The sequence below is a fragment of the Chiloscyllium plagiosum genome, unplaced genomic scaffold (assembly GCF_037043375.1).
Source record: "Chiloscyllium plagiosum isolate Xiang-an unplaced genomic scaffold, Cpla_swu_hap1 HiC_scaffold_24, whole genome shotgun sequence".
Taxonomy (NCBI): domain Eukaryota; kingdom Metazoa; phylum Chordata; class Chondrichthyes; order Orectolobiformes; family Hemiscylliidae; genus Chiloscyllium; species Chiloscyllium plagiosum.
The window spans coordinates 28,731,156-28,755,074 of record NW_028270162.1 but is presented as its reverse complement, the minus strand read 5'-3'; the positions used below and the strand labels follow the sequence as shown (position 1 = coordinate 28,755,074).

Below are 23,919 nucleotides of genomic sequence, written 5' to 3'. Positions count from 1 at the left end.
TACCTAAAGGCACCTAAAAAAAAGGGTTTCTTATCTAATTTTAAGTCAACCCTCAGCCTCGGAGGAGGCTATGCCATTAGAAAAATGGCTAGGCTAAAGCCAGCTTTGAATTGATGCTCCACCCAAGAGATTTTTCCTTCCATACAAAAGTGATAGATTCAAACTTGCTGTTATTACAACAGCACTTTTGTTTGCTCCACTCTTAACTGAACACAACCTGTCATTTTCAATAAGTGCTTTTAAATCATCCTTTGCCTGTGATTATGGCATTTTGGATACAATTTACTCTAGTCTAGGGCTTTATTACATAAATAAACAGTCAATATTTGAAACCATGCACAAGTTGCAAAATGTAGTTTTATTTTGGAATCTCAGCCACTTGCTTCAGTAATCTCTTCTCCAGCTAGTGTGTATGCTGGATCTTCTATTTGTACAGGCTTAGAAACAGGACTCCCAAGAAGCAAGCCAATAGTGGGGTAGACAGAAGTACAACTCATCTGTAAAAGATTGTTAGATAGAAATTTAGTAGTCTATCTAAAGACCAAAAACATCTAATGCACATTGGAGGGAGAGAAGTCAGGATTAGATAGATATTTTAGTAGCTTTCACAAAATAGAAAGACAAGGCAAGGTTATAGGGTTTGGACCCAAATATGGGTAACGGATTTCTTTCAATGCTGCTGCTAAAACTTGTTATAGCAAATTAACTAGATTGGTTGTCATTTGTCAAGTGACAGGCTGGATGTAAGGATCAAGACCAAGTCTCATTGAATGCTATCTACTTGTAGACTTTTTAAACCAAGGAACAGGAGAATCGACATTTCAGGCATGAGCCCTTCTTCAGGATCATGCCCAAAACATCGATTCTCCTGTTCCTTGGATGCTGCCTGACCTGTGCTTTTCCAGCAACACATTTTCAGCTCTGATCTCCAGTCCTCACTTTCTCCTACAAAGTAGAGATACTCAAATTTACAACTAAATCTTACCTGAAGTTCTGGATCTCAACTAGTGTACTTTCACTGGACCAACTTTAATCAAGCTGACAACACCAGCTTTTAATTCTGAAAAAAATTAAAAACAAACACCAAGTTGTAATATATTATGCATCTATCCAGATAACAGACATAAAATCTTTACCTCTTTTGTGACGCATTTGGCAGATTGTGTTGCAACAGTCACACTGGAAACTTTGCAATGGGGCATCCAAAAGCTGCCATCTAAAGGAGAGATTAAAAACATCACTTCATTGTACTGAATGATTTTTAAACTATTGAAAAGATGGGGTGCAGTTCCATACTCTACTCTATGATGCAGTCATGCATTTCCAGAGGAATGAAAAGCTCAGCACTCTGCTAGGATTCAAATTCACTAAGTGATTCAATTTCATCTTTCAGTATTAAGAACTTTCCATTTAAGATATTGTTGAATTAGAATGGTATGGATGTGTTGGGGGGGGGGGGGGGGGGGGGGGGGGAGGAAAGAGGGAAGTGCTGATGGTTAGAGTTGGGGAAGCATGAAGTGTAAAGAGATTAGAAACTAGATTCATTTTTGATCCATCTTTCTACTAGCATATTGATCAAACTTGCTCATTAAAATCTTCAAACAAAGCATGAAGTCAAGTAACTTCTGCTACCCACCTTTCAGTTTGCTGATCAAATGAACATGCTTTGTGCAACTGATGTGCATTCCAAGTTGGGTCCCTTACTGTAACTTTACAGTGTATATAGATCTGTAAAAAGTGAATTGTTGAGAGTGTTATTTACAACATTCCCACCAACTAGAACTCTTGAAGTGATACTACAACTTCAGCCTATGGTCAGTGGATTGGATTATTCAATGTCTTTAATGGCTCAAGGTAGCTTTTAAAAAGCTAAAATTACCCATGAGGTTTTCAAATAAGTTACACTGGAAGGGAATGGGTTTAATTAAAAGTGCAACTAAACTACAATTGGAGAACTTTAAACAAGTCTGTCCACTTGACCTAAAAGTGGTCACATTGGAAAGAAAAATGACTGGTTAAGGATCAGTTGGTGGAGATCATTTGTGATTTCATTTGATGTGGAGATGATCAGTGTCCAGTTAAACCATTTTGGTTTTGAACAAGGGACACATGACCAATTAATTGTTCACCACTTGATTAAAATTAACTGCTTATGTTGGGTTTAGGATGAAAGTATTAAAGCCACAATTCACTTATTCCCAGACTTACATCAGTACCCTCCAGATTGGGGAATTTAAATGCCTGCACAACAAACCGAAGGTGTGACTCCTTGATTCTGGGCAAGAACTTGGAATTCCCAGTTTTTCCATCAACAAGACATCTAAAAAGAAGAGGGGAAACAAACTTTAACCTACACAAGTTAATTTTTCTAAAAACCACCATTAATCTTTGTTTCATACCCATAGTTGTTTATGATGGTGTAATTCACTGGAGATTCAGCTAAAGAGTTTGTTGGAGTAGCAACACATTCATCTACATAGAGATGGAGGCCTTGATGATATGTGGCCATGACAGATGCTTCCAAGTTAATAGAAGCTCCCAGGAAGAATAGAGTATCTGGCCTCTCAGCACTCCAATCATCTGCAACAAAGGGGAATAGATTAGTAAAGGGAAGTTGCATTTCACCAAATTTAGTGTAGGCTAGTATAGACAGGTAATGCTATTAATGTACAATGTTTGGCTAAAGTTACTTCCTGAAGTATAGACTTTAGTTGGCATATGGAATAAGATACATTAACATTGATAGGAACTTGCTTAAGTATGAGTGATGAACATGTCTCAGGAGGATTTAGTAACTTCCCAGGATTGATGTTAGGACCTCTGCTCTTCCTAATTTAGAAGGAGAGTTTTAAACAAATTAGTTTCAATTCAAAAAAGTTTGTAAATATTTGAACTATGAAGATGTTCATGCCAATTAACATCCAGGTTGCTAAGCAGTAGATAGAGGGGTGTTTGATTTTGGTAGGAAAAAAGGTAATAATGCAAGGGCATAATTTTCACTGTGCAGGAGCAAAGAAACTAGGATTGGACAATTGAAGATAAAGACAATTAAAATGCCAACATCCTGGACTTTACAACAGGGTAGAATAAAAGAACAATGTAGTATTATTAAATACTGGTATAGCCTCTAGTGTGGCTAAGTGTGGAAAATAGATACAAAGCAAGACAGCACAAGGTCTACACTTGAGTGGAGAGAGTTTGATCATGCTGATGGTAGAGATTTATGGAGTTTTAGAGTTCCTAAGTTAAAAAGGAAAGTGTACTTCAGTTTACAAGGTGATCTTTAGAAAAGCAGATCTATTGGGAAGATCAGAGGAGGATTGCTCACTTTGGTAAACCAGTGGAAAGGATCTTGGTCTGAAGGGTGTAGCAACAGGGTTTGCACTGAAGTATTTAGCCAGACCCAAGCAGTGCAGCCAAAAGTGAAACATTCAAAGCCAACAGCATTAATGTAAAATCTTACTGTTAATGTTTGCAGAGAGTCAGTGGGAGACCATTGATTAGTCTGGGAAACAAACTCAGATTGGTCACCAAAAAAAGGGAGGATTTTCTATTGCCTAATCTGAGTATAGGAAAGTTCAGTTCCACTTTCTGGTGGGTCTCAGGATTTGCCTATACTCCCCACTATAGGTGGAGATGTCTAGTCTAACTAGGTTTTGGATTTTAATATATTTTAAAGACAGTAGTGACTTGCTGTGCCACTGTTAAAGAGCAACATTTCAAATTGAACATTTCTCCAAATAAAGGCAATTGAATCAATGATTAGTTGAATATTGATACTTGAATATTGGAGCAGAGATTTCAATAGTTGGACTAGAGAATAAAAAAAAGTTACAACAAAAAACACTTAAATTAAGGCCTGTAACCTCAGTACATTGCTGTTTTGCTGTGATGTTTTAACTACCTACTAATTCTAAATTTAAACTTAGTCTTTGGTATCTACAATAGATGGGCAACATAACATGGGACGATCAAGTCAAAATAACTGCACACTAACTGTCTTACTGTGACTGAGTTACACCATCCTCTGCAATATTTTAGTAAACAAAGTTCTGCTTGAACCCCAAAGCAAAACATACATCAGAATTGAAAGGATCCCTTTCCCTTGTGGTAAAGGAAAGTGTTGTAGCCAACCAAGGCAATGGTAAGTTGAAGGGAAGAGCTAGTACCTACTTTTCCAGAAGGGAATTTGGCAGTGTCTAGTCTGGAATCCGAATTGGAAATTAGCCAGAACATTAATGACAGTTAGATTTTATTGTCTGAACATGTGACTGACTAGATGGTGGCCACATACTCCAGAATGTAGGAGGCCTGAAGAGGGGGCAACATTTTCATGTATGGGTGTTGCATGAGCTGCTCGAGGAAGTGATGGAGGCTGGTACAATTACAAACATTTAAAAAGGCATCTGGAAGGGGGGGGGGGTGGGGAAAAGATGTTAAATACTAACAAATGGGATGAGTTTTTTTGGATCTCATTAGTATGGATGAGTTAGACTAGAGGCTCTGTTTATGCTGTACATCTGACTGATGAACCAGAAGTTGAGAAGTTATTTCAACAGGTCTTACATGCAGAGACTGACTTTGTAGCTCGAAGAAAACCAGGTTTAGTAGGACAGAGATATTAAGTGATATTGTCTATATTAGAATGGAGTTTTATACCTTGAACCAATGTAGGCAGTTGGTAGAGTCAGAGTCAAAAAAGCCAAGCAACAGAAGGAGGAAGCTTTAGTTGGTCAGGGCTGGAGGGGGGACTTGGGATGGAGAGAGGTGGATGCAGGTAAGTTTGTGACTGGTCAGTGGAACAGAGCCAGAAAGATATGGGTTAGGTCTAGACAAGGAGGCAGGAAGAGGGAAGGCTGGACACGGAAAGGTGGGGCAGATTTAAACTGGTGAATTCTATATTAAGGCCATTGGGCAGTAAGATCTAAGTGGAATATTAGGTGTTGTTCCTCAAGTTAATGGCCTTGTTTTGGCATTGGGTTGCTTTCCCTTGAAAGAGATTCAAGGTGGGTGTTCTTGATGGAGCTGGACATTGATGTGAGAACTGAGTTTCTCTTGGAGGAATGGAAACTGGAGGACACCCATTTAAAATAGGTGACTAGTAAACTAGATGAGTACAACATGAGCATATAGTGGAAATTTGGAATGCACATGTGAGTGCAGTGACAACTAATTGCACTTAAACATTGAATTTTAAAGGGGATCCCTTGTATGGTTACAGGGAAAACAGATCACCAGGTGGATTGCCTAGTAAAGAGCTGACAGACCAAACTGCTTCCTCTGGGCTATAATAATTGAAGTTCAGGCAACTAGTTCAAACAAAGCATTAATGTTTACAATGGAACCACTAGTGACTACTCATTAGAGCTCATTAATGTTCTACCTGCAAGACTTTGCAGACAAGCCTTTGAGCTGATGTTTGGAAATCAAATCAATGAATCAAGGAGCTTGTCAGCATAGTACTCTTGAGTAGATCAAACAGTAATGTGGCAAGTTGTGGTGGCCAATTTAATGGAAGATTCAGGTGCTGGAGGATATCCAAATCTTGGATTTGTTATAGCATAGAAGTGTATGATTGTAAATAAAGATTTGCAGGACAAGTGACTAAGATTAATTTGAAATCTTTAACAGATAGGATAAACATTCACATCAAATCAAAGTATATTGAAAACATGGGTTCTGTAGAGAGGAGGAGAAAAAAAGTGTATTATGTACAAGATTTCAATAACTGTTCACAAACATTAATTGGGCAATTTGCAATGGTTGCATAAGTGCACAAGCTCATGCAGCTATTGCTACATGATAATCTCATTAGTAATTGTGGAGCAGTTTACTGCTCCAGTATATAGATGGATTGCAGGCTTTACTCCATCTCTGCTCTGGGAGAGACCACTTTTGGTAGTTAAAGAAGCATCCAGTTATGTTATTGACAAGATGTCAGCCACTCCATGTGGAGAACTAAGCAATCATTTACAAATATTAAAAACTGATTAAGTTCACTTGAACAATACCTTAAGGTAGTGTAGTTATAAGTCAAAAGGCTAGCCAGCAAACTATGATAGATCAATTTGCCATTTAATGGAGGGCAGTCTGAAGAAAATTGATGTCTCACACTGGAAAGGCTACATGATAGTGCTGCAAATGTTGTACTGTTGTTCACTACATGTAAGAATCTTACCAGTCATGATTTTCATGGTAAAGACCAGTCTACCATCTCCAACCAGAAAACCAGTTAATGGAAATGTCGTCAAAGGTACAGGTGCTTCTTCCCTAAAAAAAGAAGAGCATTAACTATAGTAGAATTGCAGGCCTCTGCAGCAGACAATAGACATGAACATCCAAAGCAAGCCTCTTTACATCAAGCATGTCCTACCATTCACTATATTCAAACTCATCTGGAGTTGAATTCTAGATCAAAATCTACCTTCAGTAGAAGGATTCAATTTCTCTACCTTGAGAATAATCCCATTTCTATAGCTGAAATCAGAGTTCCATGTCTTCAAGGACACTTTTCAAACAGGATTTTAGCTCTGGAATCCAAGTGTATCCTCTTCATGGCCACCCACCAAGAACATTCAGGATCTTAAATACTAGAAAAATCAAAACACCCCTCAGTCCAGAATCCAGTGCAAACAAATCCAGCTCCAAGCAATCCTGAAGACAAAGCATTCATTTCATGAAAGACTGAAATCTCAACCAAATTTGTTCTAAAACAGCACTGCTAGACAGTGGTCTCAGCAATACCTTTGTTAACAAAGGCATCACCTTCTGGTATTGAGGCAGCATTCTATCAGCTGTCCTAATTTACATGCCAACTTAAACATCTACATCCTCCTGCATGTTATTCCATATTTGCCCACTGACCCCAGTTTATCTACTGCCTTGACCAAGGATGATCTTCAGCCAACAGGGGCAGATCATTAAACCCATTGTCACACAGCTATGGGTCCAAATCATTGTCTTGAAGATGATTAGTTCTAAATAGGAGTTAGAGGAAGCAGGCAGGAGAATGGCATTAAGAAACAGCCATATTCAAGTGACTGACTGTGCCAGGTGGCACAAGTATGCTTTTATGGTTGCATCTTAAAGATACTTACCCATTTTGTAATGCAAGCTTCACAATCTGCCTTTACTCCCTTCAAGGCAGGCAATTTGAGAGAAGTCAAAGCTCTAGCTCAGACCTCACTTGTCACTTTTTGCCAGAGACTATTCATGCATGTTTGCTGGTTTAGCCTACCCATATTGGTGTCATGGAGGCAGGTGTACAGTACAGACTGTTCAGACATGCCAAACATCCCAACCTAATTTAGTACCACCTGCCCATCTCAACTCTTCCTATTCATATACCTTTTAAATATTGCAATTGTAATAGCCTCACCACCTGATGGTTTATTCCATAAATGCATCACCTGATTAAAGGTTTTCCCTCAGTCTCCTTTCTTCTCACCCTAAACCTATGGCCTCTAATTTTGGACTGCTGACCCCAGGGAAAGAGTCTATTAATCCTATCCATGCCCCTCGATTTTATAAATCTCTACAAGGTAACCTCTCAGACTGATTAGGGAAAACAGCTTATTCAACCTCCATATAGCTCAAATCCTCCAACCCTGGCAACATCCTTGTAAATCTTTTCTGAACCCTTTCATGTTTCACAACATCCTTCATATGAAGGCCAGATTTGCACACTATTCCAAAAGTGGGATAACCAGTGTCTTGTACTCAATACTGACCTATAAAGTATATCAAGTGTCTCCTTCACTATCCTACTTGTAACTCCACTTTCAAGGAGCAATGAACCTGCACTCAAGGTCTTTGTTCAGCAACACTCCTAAGGACATTACCATTATGTGTACAAGTCTTAGTAAGATTTGCTTTCTCAAAATGCAGCACATGTATATCTAAATTAAACTCCATCTGCCACTCAGCCCATGGCCCATCTGGTCAAGATCCTGTTGTAATCTGAGGTAACATTCTTCACTGTCTACTACACCAATTAGAGTCATCTGCAAACTTACTATACCTCCTGGGTTCACAAATCATTTACATAAATGACAAAAAAGTAAAGGACCCAGCACTGATCCTTGTGGCACTCCACTGGTCACAGGCCACCAGTCTGAAAAACAACCCTTCATCTGTCTTCTACCTTTGAGCCAGTTGTATCCAAATGGCTAGTTCTCCCTATTCCATGAGATCTAACCTTGCTAACCAGTCTCCCATAGGGAACCTTGTCAAATGCCTTGCTGAAGTCAGATCATGACTGCCACTCTGCCCTCAATTCTCTTTCTCTCAAAAGGAGTTGAAGATGATTTCCCACATGCAAAACCAATGTTGACTATCCCTAGTCAGTCCTTGCCAAATACATGTACATTCTGTCCTTAATGATTTCCCCAACAATTGCCCACCACTGATGTCAGGCTCACTGGTCTATAGTTCTGGCTGGTCCTTACTAAAACAGTGGCACCACATTGGCCAAACTCCAGTCTTCCAGCAGCTCACCTGTGACTATCAAAGATACAGGTATCTCAGCAAGGGGCCCCAATTGCTTCCCTAGCTTCCCAGAGTCCTCAGGTACACCTGATCAGGTCCTGGGCATTTACCCACTTGTGCATGGAGACATCTAGCACTTCCTCCAATATGGAGATTTTTCATGATGTCTCTATTCTATATTTTTCATGTCCTTTTCCATTGTAAACATGGATGCAAAATACTCTCCCTCATCTCCTGCAGTTTCACAAAGGCAGCCTTACTGATCTTTGAGGGGGTCCTATTCTCAGTTACCCTTTTGTCCTTAAATGGATTTGTCAAAATCCTTTGGATTCTCCTTAACCCTATTTGCCAAAGTTATTTCACCTCTTTGCCCTGATTTCCCCTCTTAAGAATACTCCTAAAACCTTTAAACTAAGTATTCATTTGATTGCTCATCTATACAGAGATAAGTTTCCCTTTTCTTAAGGAAACCCTCAGTGACTAAAGAAATTTAGTATTCTACACCTACCAGCCTTTCAACCTAAGAGAAAGGCACTGTCTCTGGACTCTTATTTCTGAAGGTTTCTCATTTTCCAGCTGTCCCTTTACCTAACATCTGCACCCAATCAGCTTTTGAAAGTTTTGCCAATCCCAAAAAGTGAGCCTTCCTCCAATTAAGAACTTCAGCTTTTAGATCTGCCCTCTTTTTCCATCCCCATTTTTAAAAAAATGGTCACTGGTCCCAAAGTGCTCCCCTGCTGACACCTCAGTCACCTGCCCTGCCTTATTTCCCCAAGTGTAGGTCAAGTTTTGCATCTTCTCTATAGCTAGACCCACATACTGAATCAACAAAGTCTTGTACATAAATTCCTCTCCATCTAAACACTATGGCAGTCCCAGTCTATGCTTGGAAAGTTAAAATCCCCTACTATTCTTACAGATAGAAGAGATCACCATACAAGTTTCTCAATTTCCCTCTGATTGGTGGTGGTTGGGGGGGGGGGGGGGGGGGGGGGTGTCAGGGGGGAATCTATAATAGAATCTCAATAAAGGCAATCATTCCTTTCTTATTTCAGTTCCATCCAAATAACTTCCCTGGATTTAATTTCCAGGAATATGCTCTCCCTACAGCTGTAATGCTATCCCTTTTCAAAAAAAAAAGGGCACTCCCTCCTCTTACCTCCCTGCCTATAGGGTTTGTATCCTGGAACATTAAGCTACCAGTCTTGTCCATCCCTGAGCCATGTTTCTGTAGTTGCTATGATATCCCAGTCCCATGTTCCAACCATGTCATGAATTGATCTGTCACCATACACCTTTCACAATAGCATCTGATGTGAAACTTCATCAGTAACCTTAACGTGTCCTGGAGGTTCTTTAGAGGATATCATTCTGAAAAAAGGAATGAAGTTGGTGAAAGTTTTTTTTAATGGAGGAAATTTTCCCACACCTACCAATTACCATGAGACCCCCCCACACTACATTGGGGTAGTAGAATGTAGTGTTATGACACCTTCCCCACAAACTGACCAACCTCTGATTTTCACCTTCCCTCTTGGAAGATTTGCTACTTGCTGGTTTGAAAAAAGTTGCCCAAATCTGGGGAGCTTTGAAAAATTAACACAAGTGTAAGTATTAGATCATTTGCAAGTATGATCAATTAGACTAACACTGGTCAGTCCACTATTCCTGGAGCGAAAGTCATCCAGTCGTCTGCCTTTCATCTCTTGATGCAGAGCAGTCAGAAAAGTGTTTGCGTCCACTAATGACAGGTAAAATTTGTTGATTTTCTCCTATGTACTATAGATTCTCTAGGTGAACACAGCCTTTAAATAGTTAAAAAAGCAGTGAATGCTCACTGCACCTTGATAGTGAAATCAGTCACTTAGACCTGCCACCATCTTTACACAGTTCAATGCTTTCCTCAAGTCAGAGGGAGAAGTCCTCCTTTTAGGCTTCTTTCTAAGAGACAGTTCCCTTTTCTGTAATAGCCCTTGAACGTTTACACTGACAGTGCTGGTAGCCTGAGTAGGCCAGTTTCTCAACTAACGCAGTATGTCCCACCATTGACCCTTTAAGAACTCCAGTCTTTGGCCCAACCTTCCTTTCAAACTGGGAAAGGGGCACAGGAAAATGTCATCATGACTCTAGCTCTCAACTAACGGAGAATCCAGAAGTGTCAACAGTCAAAAGTAAGTGACTGAAGAGTATCTGAAAAGTGTCTTGTCTTAATACTGTTGGACTAGTTCTCAATCCAGAATTTAGAAAGTTTCTGGAGAGCTCGAGTTAAAGCGACCGACAAAATACTTCACAGCTTCAACATTGTGATAGAGGAAGGTGATGGGATTTGGGTTTAACGTTGTGCCGAGGGAGAATTCCAGGCTGGGTTAGATCCTTACACTGGATAGCGACATTCCAGGCGTGTGTTGAACTGTGACTCTTGCTTTCCTGGGGCTGGACTGGACACGTACTTCAGGTAGTTCCAGTAAACTACCTCCTTGTCAGTCACCTAGAGAGAGAGAGAGAAAGAGAGAGGACAAGTCAGGGCTGAACCAGCACATAACCAAACAGAGTTGAAGGGCAGGACAGTGTCACCCACCAGTCTGCCAGCTCGACAATCCTGTAACCCATACTGGAAGCTGAGCTCCCCTAGAGAGTGGGCACTAGGAGGACAACTCCCTAAACGGAAAGCGGTGGCATCCAAGTGACTGAAGAAATCCATCGACACATACACAGTCAGGGTCGAATTGCCGCAAAAGTGAGCGATCCCACGTTGAAGATCTGAAATGCACAGAGAAAAAGTGAGACCTGAAGCAACGAGAAACACCACTTCAGGATTACAAACAACACAGGGAGGAAGAGAGGAATATCAAACTGTAGATGCTGCAAGTCAGAAACATAAAGGACCTGGCTGTTGCTGGCCCATCGCAGTAGCCAACAGGAACAACCCTAAAGCCCAGAGAGAAAACATGTTTGTTTTGGAGAAGCTGAGGCCATTAACTACACAGCGGCGGCCAGAGCATATTTATAAGAAGCTTAATGATCCACTACGTGCAGCTCATTGACATTCCCGAGATCACAGTCAGTCCAATTAACAGCTGTTCCAGATCCCCGGATTCAGTGAGAGTGAGGGAAGCAGACACACGGGATGAGCTACCTTCATTCTTTTTAAAATTACACCCTGAGAGGAAAGAAGCAAAACCGATTCTAGAAAGTAGTGTTCTGTAGAAGAGTCCTACTGGACTTGAAACATTACCTCTGCTTCTCTCTGCGTTTCTCCAGCATTCTATGTATTAGTTACAGGGAATAACATCTGACTGTTTAACGTGAGATTTACAGAAATGTGCCCAGCCATAATAGATGGAATCCTGTATGCCTGGGAACCTGGTAATAAGAGCTTTTGGTGCCCACTGGTTTGCTCAAAGGGCACTCCTGGGCACCAGATACTGAGAACAATATCTGTATTTAGTTCATGCATGCAGTTTGGTTTAACTGGGCCACTTGGTTTTTCATTAATTGTCCCTGAGTTGAGGGGTGGACATTTGTCATTATATGTCTTTTGGTGATATAGGAGACCCCAATGAACAGAGAGCTCTCGGGATGTCATGGTAATGTCAAGAGTGTGGTGCTGGAAAAACACAGCAGGTCAGGTAGCATCCAAGGGGCAGGAGAGTCGACGTTTCAGGCAAAAGCCCGTCAGCAGGAATCCTCACTTTTGCCATGTAGTGGTAGTGTTCCTACCTCTGGAACAGGAAGCTTGGGTTCAAGTCCCGACTACTACAGTAGTATTGAATAACATTTCTGACCAGGTTGATTAAGAAAATATCTATTTGGAATGTTGTATGTTTTGAAAGTACAGATTTGTTGGGTCGAAGGGCTTTTTTTTCTGTTCAATAGACTTCTATGACTTACATGATTCTCTCTCTGAATAGAATCATGTGAGGCAGGGTGGAGTATTATCAAGATAATTAAGATGCTTCTGTGTGAGATTCTTTATAGAAAGTCACCAGATTGTTTTCATCTTGAGGATTACAGTACCCTCAGGAAGTCATGTGGCATGCTGAGTAACATCTCTGCCTCCAAGGCAGAGGCTGTGAGTTCAAATCCCTCTCTGGGATTTGATGGATTCATAACATGACCAAACAGGTTGAGTATCAACTTGTGAATCATTCCAACCTACCCCAGAGGTAGGCAGTGTCAGAATATCTTTCTTTCCACCGATCCACTCTACCCTCCTCTCTGACCTATCACCTCCATCCCCACCCCCATTCACCTACTGTACTCTATGCTACTTTCTCCCTACCCCCACCCCCCTCTCATTTATCTCTCCACTCTGCAGGCACTCTGCCTCTATTCCTGATGAAGGGCTTTTGCCCAAAATGTCGATTTTCCTGCTCCTCGGATGCTGCCTGACCTGCTGTGCTTTTCCAGCACCACTCTAATCCAGAATATGGGAGACTGTCAGTTCAACCATCTGCAGTAGGCAATGATAAACCACTGCAGTAGCTGTTAAACATAATCACACAATTAACACAGATGTCCGTGCTTACCTTTGCATTTTCAGGTCCTGGTATCCAGAGAGAGACAGAAAATTTATAACTCCAGCCTCAAACTGTTTTTATATGACATTTCGTCAGACACTAGGCAAAACTGGCTCCAGCAGCTGGATCACACAGAGAGCAGCTTGTGTAGTAATCCCAAAATAAACTTGCTAAGATTGCCATGATTAAAGTTTATGATATGACAAATAACAAAGTAATATAAATGTAGATTCAGTCTCCAGTTATGAGAGTTTGTAGCTGAATGGAAACTTTGAGAGTTTAAAGCATGCAATTAAAAAGACAACCCAATTGATTCATGACATAAATTTTTGCTTTTTATACATTATACACTGTGACATCTAACATACAACCAGTAATGAAATTCTAGAAATGAATATCTGTAAATCCAGAGTTACTAACTTTCTATTGTTTATGAAGAAGCCAAAGATGTGATGAAAGTAGTTGCATTTTAAGACTTGTGAAGATTTTAGAATCAAGCCGTAATGGCTGCCTGACCTGATTGTGACTACTTCTCATTCATTTCTTGTAAATGTGAGTTTTCCTTCCTACTCTAGCTGTGTCGTGTACATATTTTCAGATCCTGATCTATTATTCTTGTGATGCAACATATTTTGTTTCTCATGTTATTATCCAGAACGCACTTTCTGAAGGAATGTAATCAGACTTCACCTGATTAAACAGCAGCACTCCAAAAGCTTGTGGTTTCAAATAAACCTGTTGGACTATAACCCGGTGTCATGTGACTTCTGACCTTGTCCACTCCAGTCCAACGACAGCACCTCCACATCATGAAAGAACATAAGAACCCGGAGCAGGAGAAGCCAGTTCAGTCCCTTGAGCGTGCTCTACCATTTGACTTATCTCAAACTCAACTCCACTTTCTTGCCCACTCACCATAACCTTTCATTCCATGATTAATTAAAAATATATCACTTCCTTAAATTTACTCAATGTCCCAGCATCCACTGCACTTTGGGACAATGGATTCGACAGATTCACAACCATTTGAAGGAAGTAATTCCTCATCATCTCTATGCGAAATCTGTTACCTCTTATCCTGTAACTGTGATCTCTCGTTCTAGATTTTTCCACATGAGGAAACATCCTTTCTACAGTGACCTTGACAATCCCCTCTAGCACCGTATATACCTCAATTAGATCTGATCTCCAGCATCTGCAGTCCTCACTTTCTCTCAATTAGATCTCCTCTCGTTCTTCTAAACTCCAGAAGGGATTGTACAAATTCCATAATAACGTCTAAAAGGGAGTTGGATATACATTGAAAAAAAAATTAGCAGGCCTACAGAAAAAGAGGCTGGTTGTCAGATTAATAGGATTTCAAAGGGTTGGCATTGGTACCGTGATTTTGGAGTGGAGTGGGATGAATTAACTAACTCGTACAAATTGCCAGCGCAAACACATTGGGCTACATTTCCATTTTCGACATTTACTGCATTTGCATTTGACTGCACCTTTAGGATTGTTTACAGTTTGCTGTTCAAACATGACCATCTGATTCTGTTGCGGGACTATCAAATGTTGTTCCGGAACCTGTGATCAGCCACAGGAGACTGATTCTGTTCATTTTTCCTCTCCTTTGGCTATTAGGACTTAATAGACATGAGCTGATGAAAACAGAAGTGAACTCTTGTGTCTTTACCAGACACACGTGCTTCAGCACAAGGAGTCTGAATTTAGAATATAAGCAGCCTCACGGGGCACAGATGATAGAGCTGGGGGCATGAATGTTCCCAGAGGAATCTCTAAAGATCTGGCAACCTGTAAGTTTACTTTATCTTCTTTGAATCATTGAAGTCCTCAGGTTGAAGAATTGTTGTGCTGGGAGATGGAACATTTTTTCAGCATTTTCAATGTCATTTTATATCCTGACAGATATCTTTGTGGCATCCTTTAATACAGGTGAGGTGCCGGAGGACTGGAGGGTAGCTTATGTTGTCCCCTTGTCCAAGAAGGGTAGTAGGGATATTCCGGGTAACTACAGACCAGTGAGCCTGACGTCGGTGGTGGGGAAGTTGCTGGAGAGGGTACTAAGAGATAGGATCTATTTATATTTAGAAAAGAATGAGCTCCTCAGTGATAGGCAACATGGTTTTGTATGGGGGAGATCGTGCCTTACCAACTTAATAGAATTCTTCGAGGAAGTGACCAAGTTGTTAGATGAAGGAAGGGCTGTTGATGTCAAATACATGACCTTTAGTAAGGCGTTTGGTGAGATTCTCCATTGTAGACTAATGGAGAAAGTGAAGTCAGATGGTGTGCAGGGTGTTCTAGCTAGGTGAATAAAGAACTGGCTGAGCAACAGGAGACAGAGAGTAGTAGTTGAAGGGAATTTCTCGAAATGGAGAAAGGTGACCAGTGATGTTCCACAGGGGTCAGTGTTGGGGCCACTGTTGTTTGTAATATACATTAATGATCTACAAGAGGGCACTGTTGCTATGATCAGCAAGTTTGCAGATGACACAAAGATTGGTGGAGTAGCAGAAAGCATAAGGGACTGTCAGAGAATACAGGAGGATATAGATAGACTGGAGAGTTGGGCAGAAAAGTGGCAGATGGTTTTAAATCCAGACAAATGAGGTGATGCATTTAGGCAAGTCTAATTCTAGAGCGAATTATACAATGAATGGAAGACCCTTGGGAAAAGTTGATGGGCAGAGAGATCTGGGGGTGCAGGTCCATTGTACTCTAAAGGTTGCTGCACAGGTGGATAGAGTGGTCAAGAAGGCATATAGTATGCTTGCCTTCATTGGACAGGGTATTGAGTATAAGAGCTGGCAAGTCATATTAAAGTTGTACAAGACATTGGTTCGGCCGTATTTAGAATATTGTGTACAGTTCTGGTCACCACATTACCAAAAGGATGTGGACGCTTTGGAGAGAGTGCAGAGAAGGTTTACGAGGATGTTGCCTGGTATGCAAGGTGCTAGCTATGAAGAGAGGTTGAGTAGGTTAGGTTTATTTTCACTAGAAAAAAGGAGATTGAGGGGGACTTGATTGAGGTTTACAAAATCATGAAGGGTTTAGACAGGGTGGATAGAGACAAGCTTTTTCCCAGGGTGAAGAATTCAATAACCAGAGGTCATGCTTTCAAGGTGAGAGGTGGAAAGTTTAAGGGGGATACACACGGCAAGTACTTCACACAGAGGATGGTGGGCGTTTGGAATGCATTGCCAACAGAGGTGGTTGAGGCAGGCACGATAGATACATTTAAGATGCATTTGGACAGATGCATGAGTAGGTCGGGAGCAGAGGGTTAGAAATGCGTAGGAATTGACCGACAGGTTTAGACAGTACATTTGGATCGGCTCAGGCTTGAAGGGCCGAAGGGTCTGTTCCTGGCTGTAAATTTTCTTTGTTCTTTATCAAGAACAGAGTTCCAAAGCTGTGCCATAACTCCAAATTCAGAGTGGTAGCCTTGGAAAAGCTTTTCCATTTCCCACATTAACTACTGAATAGTTTAGCTCTAACCAGTGTAAACTTAGGGAAAGCTTTTCTGGCAAAACTAGAATTGAAATGAGATTATTAAGCTATAAAGAGTGCAGAAAAGATTTGCTAGGATGCTACCCGGATTGGAAAGTTTAAGTTATAAGGAGAGGTTGGATAGGCTGGGACCTTTTTCCCTGGAGCATAGGGGACTGAGGGGTGACCTTACAGAGGTCTATAAAGTCATGAGAGGCGTAGGGAAGGCAAATAGCCAGCAGCTTTTCCCCATGGTAAGGAGTCTAAAACTAAAAATAAGTTTAAGGTGAGAGGGTCCAGAGGGGCAGTTTTTTCACACAGTTGGGTGGTGAATGTCTGGAATAGGCTGCCAGAGGTAGTGGTGGAGGCAAGTACAATTTTGTCATTTAAGAAATATTTTTTAAGGTAAATGGATGGGATGGGTATGGAGGTATACGTACCAAACACAGGCAAATGGAAATAGTTTAATTGTGAAAACTGGATGACATGGACAAGTTGGGTCAAAGAGCTTATTTCCATTCTGTAAGCCTCTATGACTCTATGACAACTTGCATTCACTAAGTTAATTCACTGGTTAATTGGGAAGGTGTTTGTCACAAAGGTAGTTCCTTTTTTAAAAAAGCCGTTCCTTGGCTCAAGGAGACTCTGTCCTTGATTTTTTTTAAAGGTGCAATAAACCAGGCTGGTCTCCGAACAGTCTGGTTTGGTGCAGAGATTAAAGTGTATTGAGGGGCCTTCTTGTTTATGCGCATACAGATGAGACTTCAGACCAAAGTGGTCATATTTTAGAAGTGACCTGTATAAAGAAAGGGGAGTGGTCAGCTCTCTAGCTGAGCAGTTTAGTTCAGTCCAGAACTGGTTGGGAGTTCAACAGTGAGCTGTGTGGAAACCCTCTCTCTCCTAATTCTAACCTGTAAGTATGGTTATACTGGTTTTCTACTGGTTTTTAAAGGGAATTTGCTTATTGTTGTGTATATTCGGAACAGCATACTTGAGTCTAGTTTGGATAGACTGAGTTCTGTGGGGGTTTTTTATTCTATTCTTTGTGTTTCATTGTGTAATTTTGTGAATTATTTTTTTTGTCTGTTTTAAACCTGGTAGTCAACCTCGCTAACATAATCCAGGTAATTTTCACTGTACGCTTACTGAAACAAGTTGCAAAATTATGGTCTGGCCAAGTCCATAACATGTTGGAGAAGTCTAAACATCATCGTTTCAGCACTTACACTATTAGAATATGTTGATGTGATGTACACTGAATCAAATATATTTTAATTGAAGCAGAAATAACTACAAGAGGTGGTATCTACAAAACCAATATGATTTTATTTCTTTTCGATAATGAGTTACTGAAATGTTTTGAATTGCTGTTTATTAATGTCATTAATCTGTGCCTCTGTGTGTACACGTGTGTAGAAGATGTAAGCAATGTTCCAGGGTTCCCAATTTACAATACACTTCACAGATGCCAATCTCAAAAATAGGCTCGAATTATAAAATGCCCTAAGAAAACCTAAAATGTATTAAATGACCGTATATTTGTGTGTATCTAATGGAATGCCCACAAGCAGTGTTTTTCACAGATGGAAGGCTTCAGGTCTACCAATAGATAAAAAAATCCTACTGCACAAAGGTCACCTGAACAAAATTACAAATCTTTAAAATGCCATCAGGCAGCAATTGTACCTACTTATCAGGCAAATTTAATCCATATCTGTCTTACCTTACTTTTCATAAACTGTGAACTGTGCACAAAATGTCTCAAGCAGTTAACTGGTAAGACTGAGTCAAAAGTCATACAACACCATGTTATAGTCCAACAGGTTTGTTTGAAATCACAAGCTTTCAGAGCGCTGCTCTTTCGTCACTTCACCTGCAGCGTTCAGAAAGCTTGTGATTTCACATAAATCTGTTGGACTATAACCTGGTGTCATGTGATGGACCTGGTCGACCAGTCCAACACCAGTACCTCTACATCATAGTAAGACTGAGAAAGAAACTAGAGATGTGTGTATGACATAAAACTAGGGGGAAGGCAACTTGCAAGAGGGACATAAACAGTTTGCAAAGAGATATTGGTTGTTTAATTAAATGGGCAGAAAATTGGCAAATGGCTTGTAATGCGGGAAAATGTGAAGTTTATTTTAGAAGACAGAACAAAAAATAGAGTATTATTTAAATGGTGAAAAATTGCAGAAAGCTGCAATACAAAGTGACTTTTGCATGAAACACAGAAAGCTGGCACACAGGAGCAGCAGGTATTCAGGAAGGCTAATGGAATGTTGGCCCTCATTTCAAGCGGGTTAGAATATAAGTCAGGAAATCTTACCGCAACTGCACTGGTGATGTGGGTGTTGCTGGCTGGCCAGCATTATTATTCCTCATCCCCACTTGGCCTTGAGAAGTTGGATGAGTGCAGCCCCAACAACACTCAAGAAGTTTGAGGAGGTGGTGAGCTGTCTTCTTGAACAACTACAGTCCACCTGCTGTGGGTTGACCCACAATGCCATTAGGTAGAGAATTCCAGGAGTTTGACCTAATGACAATGAAGAAACGGCAATATATTTCCAAGTCAGGATGGTGAGTGCCTTGGAGGGGAATTTGAAGGTGGTGGTGTTCCCATATATCTGCTGTCCTTGTCCTAGGTGAAAGCAGTCCTGGGTTCGCAAGGTACTGTCTGAGGATCTTCGGTGAATTTCCACAAATTGTCGAGAGTATACACTGCTGCCCCTGAGCATCGGAAGTGGATATTTATAAATGTAGTGCCAATCAAGCAGGCTGTGATGTCCTGGATGGTGTCAAGCTTCATGAGTGTTATTGTGGCGGTAGTCATCCAGGCAAGTGGGGAGTATTACATCACACTCCTGTCTCATGCCTTGTAGATGGTGGACAGGCTTTGGATAGTCTGGAGGTGAGTTACTTTTTAGATTTTTTTTAGATTACCTACAGTATGGAAACAAGCCCTTCGGCCCAACAAGTCCATACCGACCTTCCGATGAGTAACCCACCAGACGCATTCCCATATTCACCCCTGATTATGGGCAATTTAGCATGACCAATTCACCTAACCTGCTTGCCGCGGTATTACATGCCTCTGACCTGCTCTTGTAGCCACTGTCTTTATGTGGTGAGTGCGGTTGATTTCTGGTCAATGATAACCTGCAGGATGTTGATAGTAGGGGATTCAGTGATGGTAACAAGGGATGGTAGTTAGCTTGTCTCTTATTGATGATAGTCATTGCCTGGCATTTGTGTGGTGCAAATGTTACTTGCCACTTATCAGCTCCAGCCTTCATTTTGTCCAGATCTTGTTGCATTTGAGCATACACTACTTCTGGATCTGAGGAGTCCGCAAATGGTGCTGAACATTGTGCAATCATCGGTGAACAACCCCACTTCTGACCTTATGATAGAGGGAAGGTCATTGCCGAAACAGCTAGATGATTGGGCCCAGGACACTGCTCTGAGGAGCTGAAATGACTGATCGCCAAAAACTGCGACTATCTTCCTATGTACCAGGTATGACTCTAACCACGTGATGCCCATTGATTCCAATGCGGTTCCTTAATGGCACACTTAGTGTCAAGGGCTGTCACTCTTACCCTACCTCTGGAATTCAGCTCTTTTGGCCATGTTTGAACCAAGGCTGTAATGAAGTCAGGAGCTGAGTAGCCCTGGCAAAACTCAAACTGAGTGTCACTAAGCAGGTTATTGCTGAATAAGTGAAGCTTGTTAGCACTGTTAATGACACTTTCCATCACTTTACTGATGATTGAGAGTAGACTGAAAGGGCTGTATTTGGTTTTTTATGTACTGAACATACCTGGGTAATTTGCAACATTATCGGGTAGATGCCAGATGTTGTAACTGTACTGGGACAGCTTGGCTAATGGGGGTTGGGAGTGGAAGGGTGGTGAGGGGGGAAGCTCTGGAGCAAAGTCTTTGGTACTATTGCCGGAATGTTTCCAGGGTCTGTAGCCCTTGTTGTATCCAGTATCTCCAACTGTGTCTTGGCTCTTCCATCATTGAAGATGGGGATATTTGTGGAACCTCCGTATCCAGTGAGTTGTCTAATCATCCACCACCATTCGTGACTTGATGTGGCAGGACTGTAGAACTCAGATCTGATTCATTGGTTGTGGGTTTGCTTAATTCTGTCTATCACTTGCTGTTAAGCCGTTTGGAACAGAAGTAGTCCTGTTCAGTGGCTTCACCAGGTTGACACCTCAACTTCAGGTAGGCTTGATGCTGTTCCTGGCAATGCTCTCCTGCACCCTCCATTGAACCAGGGTTGATCCTCTGGCTTGATGGTAATGGTTGAGTGGGGAATGTGCCAGGCCATGAGGTTACAGATTCTGCTGCTGTTGATGGCCCACAGCACCTCATGGATGCCCAGAACTGAGATGTTAAATCCAAGTCTGTCCCATTTAACATGGTTGTAGTGCCACACAACATGATGGAAAGTATTCTCAGTGTGATGGGGGGGACTTTGTCTCCACAAGGACTGCGATGGTTCCTCTTACCCATACCGTCATGAAAAGATGCATCTGCAGCTGACAGATTGGTAAGGATGAGGTCAAGGATGTTTTCCCCTTTTGTTGGTTTCCCCAGCACCTGTTGCAGACCCAGTCGAGCAGCTACGTCCTTTAGGAATCGCTCAGCTCAATCAGTGGTATTGCTGCTGAGGCACTCTTGGTGATGGACTTTGAAATCCCCCACCCAGAGTACATTTTGTGCCCTTACCATCCTCAGTGCTTTCTCTAAGTGTTGTTCATTATGGAGGTGTACCGATTCATCAACTGAGGGAGAACAGTACACGATCATCAGCAGGAGGTTTCCTTGCTCATGGTTAACCTGAAGTCACGAGACTTCATGGGGACCGGAGTCAATATTGAGGACTGCAGTATGGTGAGCAGTTTTGGTTTCCTTATTTAAGGAAGGATATCATTTCATTGGAGATAGTTCACTACATTCACCTGGTATGGGGGGAATTGCCTTATGAGCAAAGGCTAAACAGTTTGGCAACTCTACTCACTAAAGTACAGTATAGATAATGAGAGTTGACTTCATTCAAATCCAGAGTGTTAATGCTGAGAAGGTGTTTCCCTTCAGAGGAGAGTCTAAGTCCAGAGAGCATAGTTTCAAAATAAAAGGGTGCTGCTTTAAGACTGGTGAGGAAGAATTTCTTCTCTCAGAGGCTTGAGAGTCTTTGGAGTTCCCTGCCACAGAGAGTTTCGAGTGCACAGTCCTTGTATATATTTAAGGCTGAGATAAATTGATGCTTGATCAGTCTGGGAATCAAAGTTTATGGGGAAAGGGCAGGGATGTGGTCATGAGGAGTGTTGGATCAACAATGATCCTACGGATAAGTGGAATAGGTTTGAGGAGCTGAACAGCTTCCTATTTCTGATGGTGTGATGGCCAACAGCACCAATTCATGGCCTCAGTAGCATTCTCACAAGAAATTCTACAATAAAAATTCCAGTTTTGAATTCCAGATAAGAAACACTAAATGGATTTTTGCATTTCATAGTTTCTCTGGTTTGGGCTCACCTGCCATTTCAATAACTGGAATATCAAGGGTGCATCTTTCACTTTTCCGTATCTAGTCAAGGATTACCCTGAACTGATAAATGTAACAGATTGTACTCAATTTAACCGTTATGGAAATATTGTACTTTGTGTTTCTTTTGTATAAAATACATAAATAAACAATATGTTATTTCCACAATAAACTTTCCAAGACTCTTCAATTTTAGTAATAAACAATTTAATGCAACTTTTTATTTTGCTAAATCTAAATTCACTTTTATATCTAAAATATCCAAAGTAACTGATTTAGATATTTCAAATCAAGATAACCTTGTGTTGTTATCTTGCAGAACATAAATAACTGTGTTGTGAGTTTGCTGTAATTTGCCTTAAATCTTGAGATAGGGTTGCTGATGGGTTTGAGGGTGTCATCCTGTAATAGCGCTGCAACCTTTGAGACTGTAAGTAATGAACCCTATCTATACTGAATAGCTAAATAACATTTTAAATCATTACAGTAACCTGCCCGACTCCAAGCAGCTGCTTTCACTGTTTTCAATGCACGACATTAGCACTTAAAAATGCAAGCAGAAAAGTACCGGCAAATTTGGAGCAATGAGCAGCTGTATAGTGTTTACAAGACAGAAACGGCCTGTTGTCTGAAATTAGCATGTAGGGACGTAAGGACTGTCATGTGCTTTTCTCAAAGGAATCTCTAATGGTTTGACCTGACATTGCCATTTCTTTTTGCAGCTAAATTATTTTAAGAATACTATTCTTAAACTGCATGAACTGAAGCATTTCAGAATTTTTTAGAAGTCTCAATCTGTTATGACTTAAGTAGCTGCACTGATGGTTCCAACCAGGTATGCATCCCTACACTTGGAATAATTTGGAGTCGCCCCTGGCTTGATCTCTCCAATATCTGATAAATATTTTTAATCGACCTGTTCAAATGTGTTCTTGAGTGGATGGTACCTGAATACAGCTGGAGTGACCCAAAGGTAGGGACACTACCACTACACTGCAAGAGCCCTGAAATGTTTTGCAGATGCATTAAGAGCTAAGACCTGATTATATTTATTTTAATTGACCTGTTTGCATATTATGACACACCTCCAACAGCAGGTGAGACTTGAAGCTGGATTTTCACTCTCTCTCACAATACAATTGGATGAAATGCATTAAATTTTTGATTGCCGGTCGTATATTTTTCAGATGCAAAATGAGCTGCTGTGTGTTTTGTGCGCGCTCTCTTCCCACCTCCTCCAGAAGTCACTTTAGACCAGTCTGTGTTTTTGATTTAAAGCTATGTTGCTATTGTGCAGTGAAAACCAGTCAATAGCACCATAAATCATTGCTTTGTGGTTGACCCTCCAATCCTTGATATTTCAATGTTTGACTTCTTAATTAAATTGTCTTTGCTACCTTGATGTGAATTACTTGGGGTTTCATACTGAGATCTTTCTATCATTACGTGGTGTTTTGCAATATCCAGCACATTTACTAGTGAATTTTTGAATAGTAATTGAATTGGGATCAGGAAAATGGACAATGCTCCTTTACCAGGAATTAAGATATTCTGTAGAATTACTTAACAGAAACGTACATTGTATACTGCCATAAAAGAAATAACAAAGCTCTTGGAGTTGAAAATATTGTTTTTATTGAATAAGTTAGACTGTTATCAACATGCAAACAAAAAGTGCTTAAACGGTAGCAGCTCACAAACATTAATACTGTTTACATGCTATGTCATGAAATCATACAGCAGTTCTTAGAAGTGCTGGGCACTGGAGGGATACAAGCAAAAAGCTCTGTTTCTTTTTCATTAGTAAACAAGACTTCAAAATTTAAATTTAAATTAAAATCTTAAAGC

General features: G+C 40.8%; 1 protein-coding gene across 1 annotated transcript; it reads right to left on the bottom strand.

Moving 5' to 3' along the window:
* Window positions 1-385: 385 nt before the first annotated feature.
* Window positions 386-11,437, bottom strand: LOC122562467 (zona pellucida sperm-binding protein 3-like). Its single transcript, XM_043715306.2, has 10 exons — window positions 11,374-11,437; window positions 11,066-11,247; window positions 10,866-10,975; window positions 6,179-6,270; window positions 2,400-2,580; window positions 2,209-2,320; window positions 1,637-1,728; window positions 1,137-1,216; window positions 986-1,060; window positions 386-497 (listed from the first exon to the last, which is right to left on the bottom strand). Exons 1-9 carry the CDS (start codon window positions 11,435-11,437, stop codon window positions 1,005-1,007), a joined length of 969 nt encoding a protein of 322 aa, XP_043571241.2. The 3' UTR covers window positions 386-497; window positions 986-1,004.
* Between the last annotated feature and the right edge of the window lie 12,482 nt (window positions 11,438-23,919).

What these genes read in the sequence shown, in the direction of transcription:
- LOC122562467 (XM_043715306.2), bottom strand. Translation starts at nt 11,437, where the DNA reads ATGTTTTCTCTCTGGGCTTTAGGGTTGTTCCTGTTGGCTACTGCGATG. An exon ending in ATTGTCGAGCTGGCAGACTG is followed by an intron (nt 10,976 to 11,065) that starts GTGGGTGACACT and finishes CTCTCTCTCTAG; the next exon opens with GTGACTGACAAGGAGGTAGT. An exon ending in TACCATGAAAATCATGACTG is followed by an intron (nt 2,581 to 6,178) that starts GTAAGATTCTTA and finishes CCTTTGTTGCAG; the next exon opens with ATGATTGGAGTGCTGAGAGG.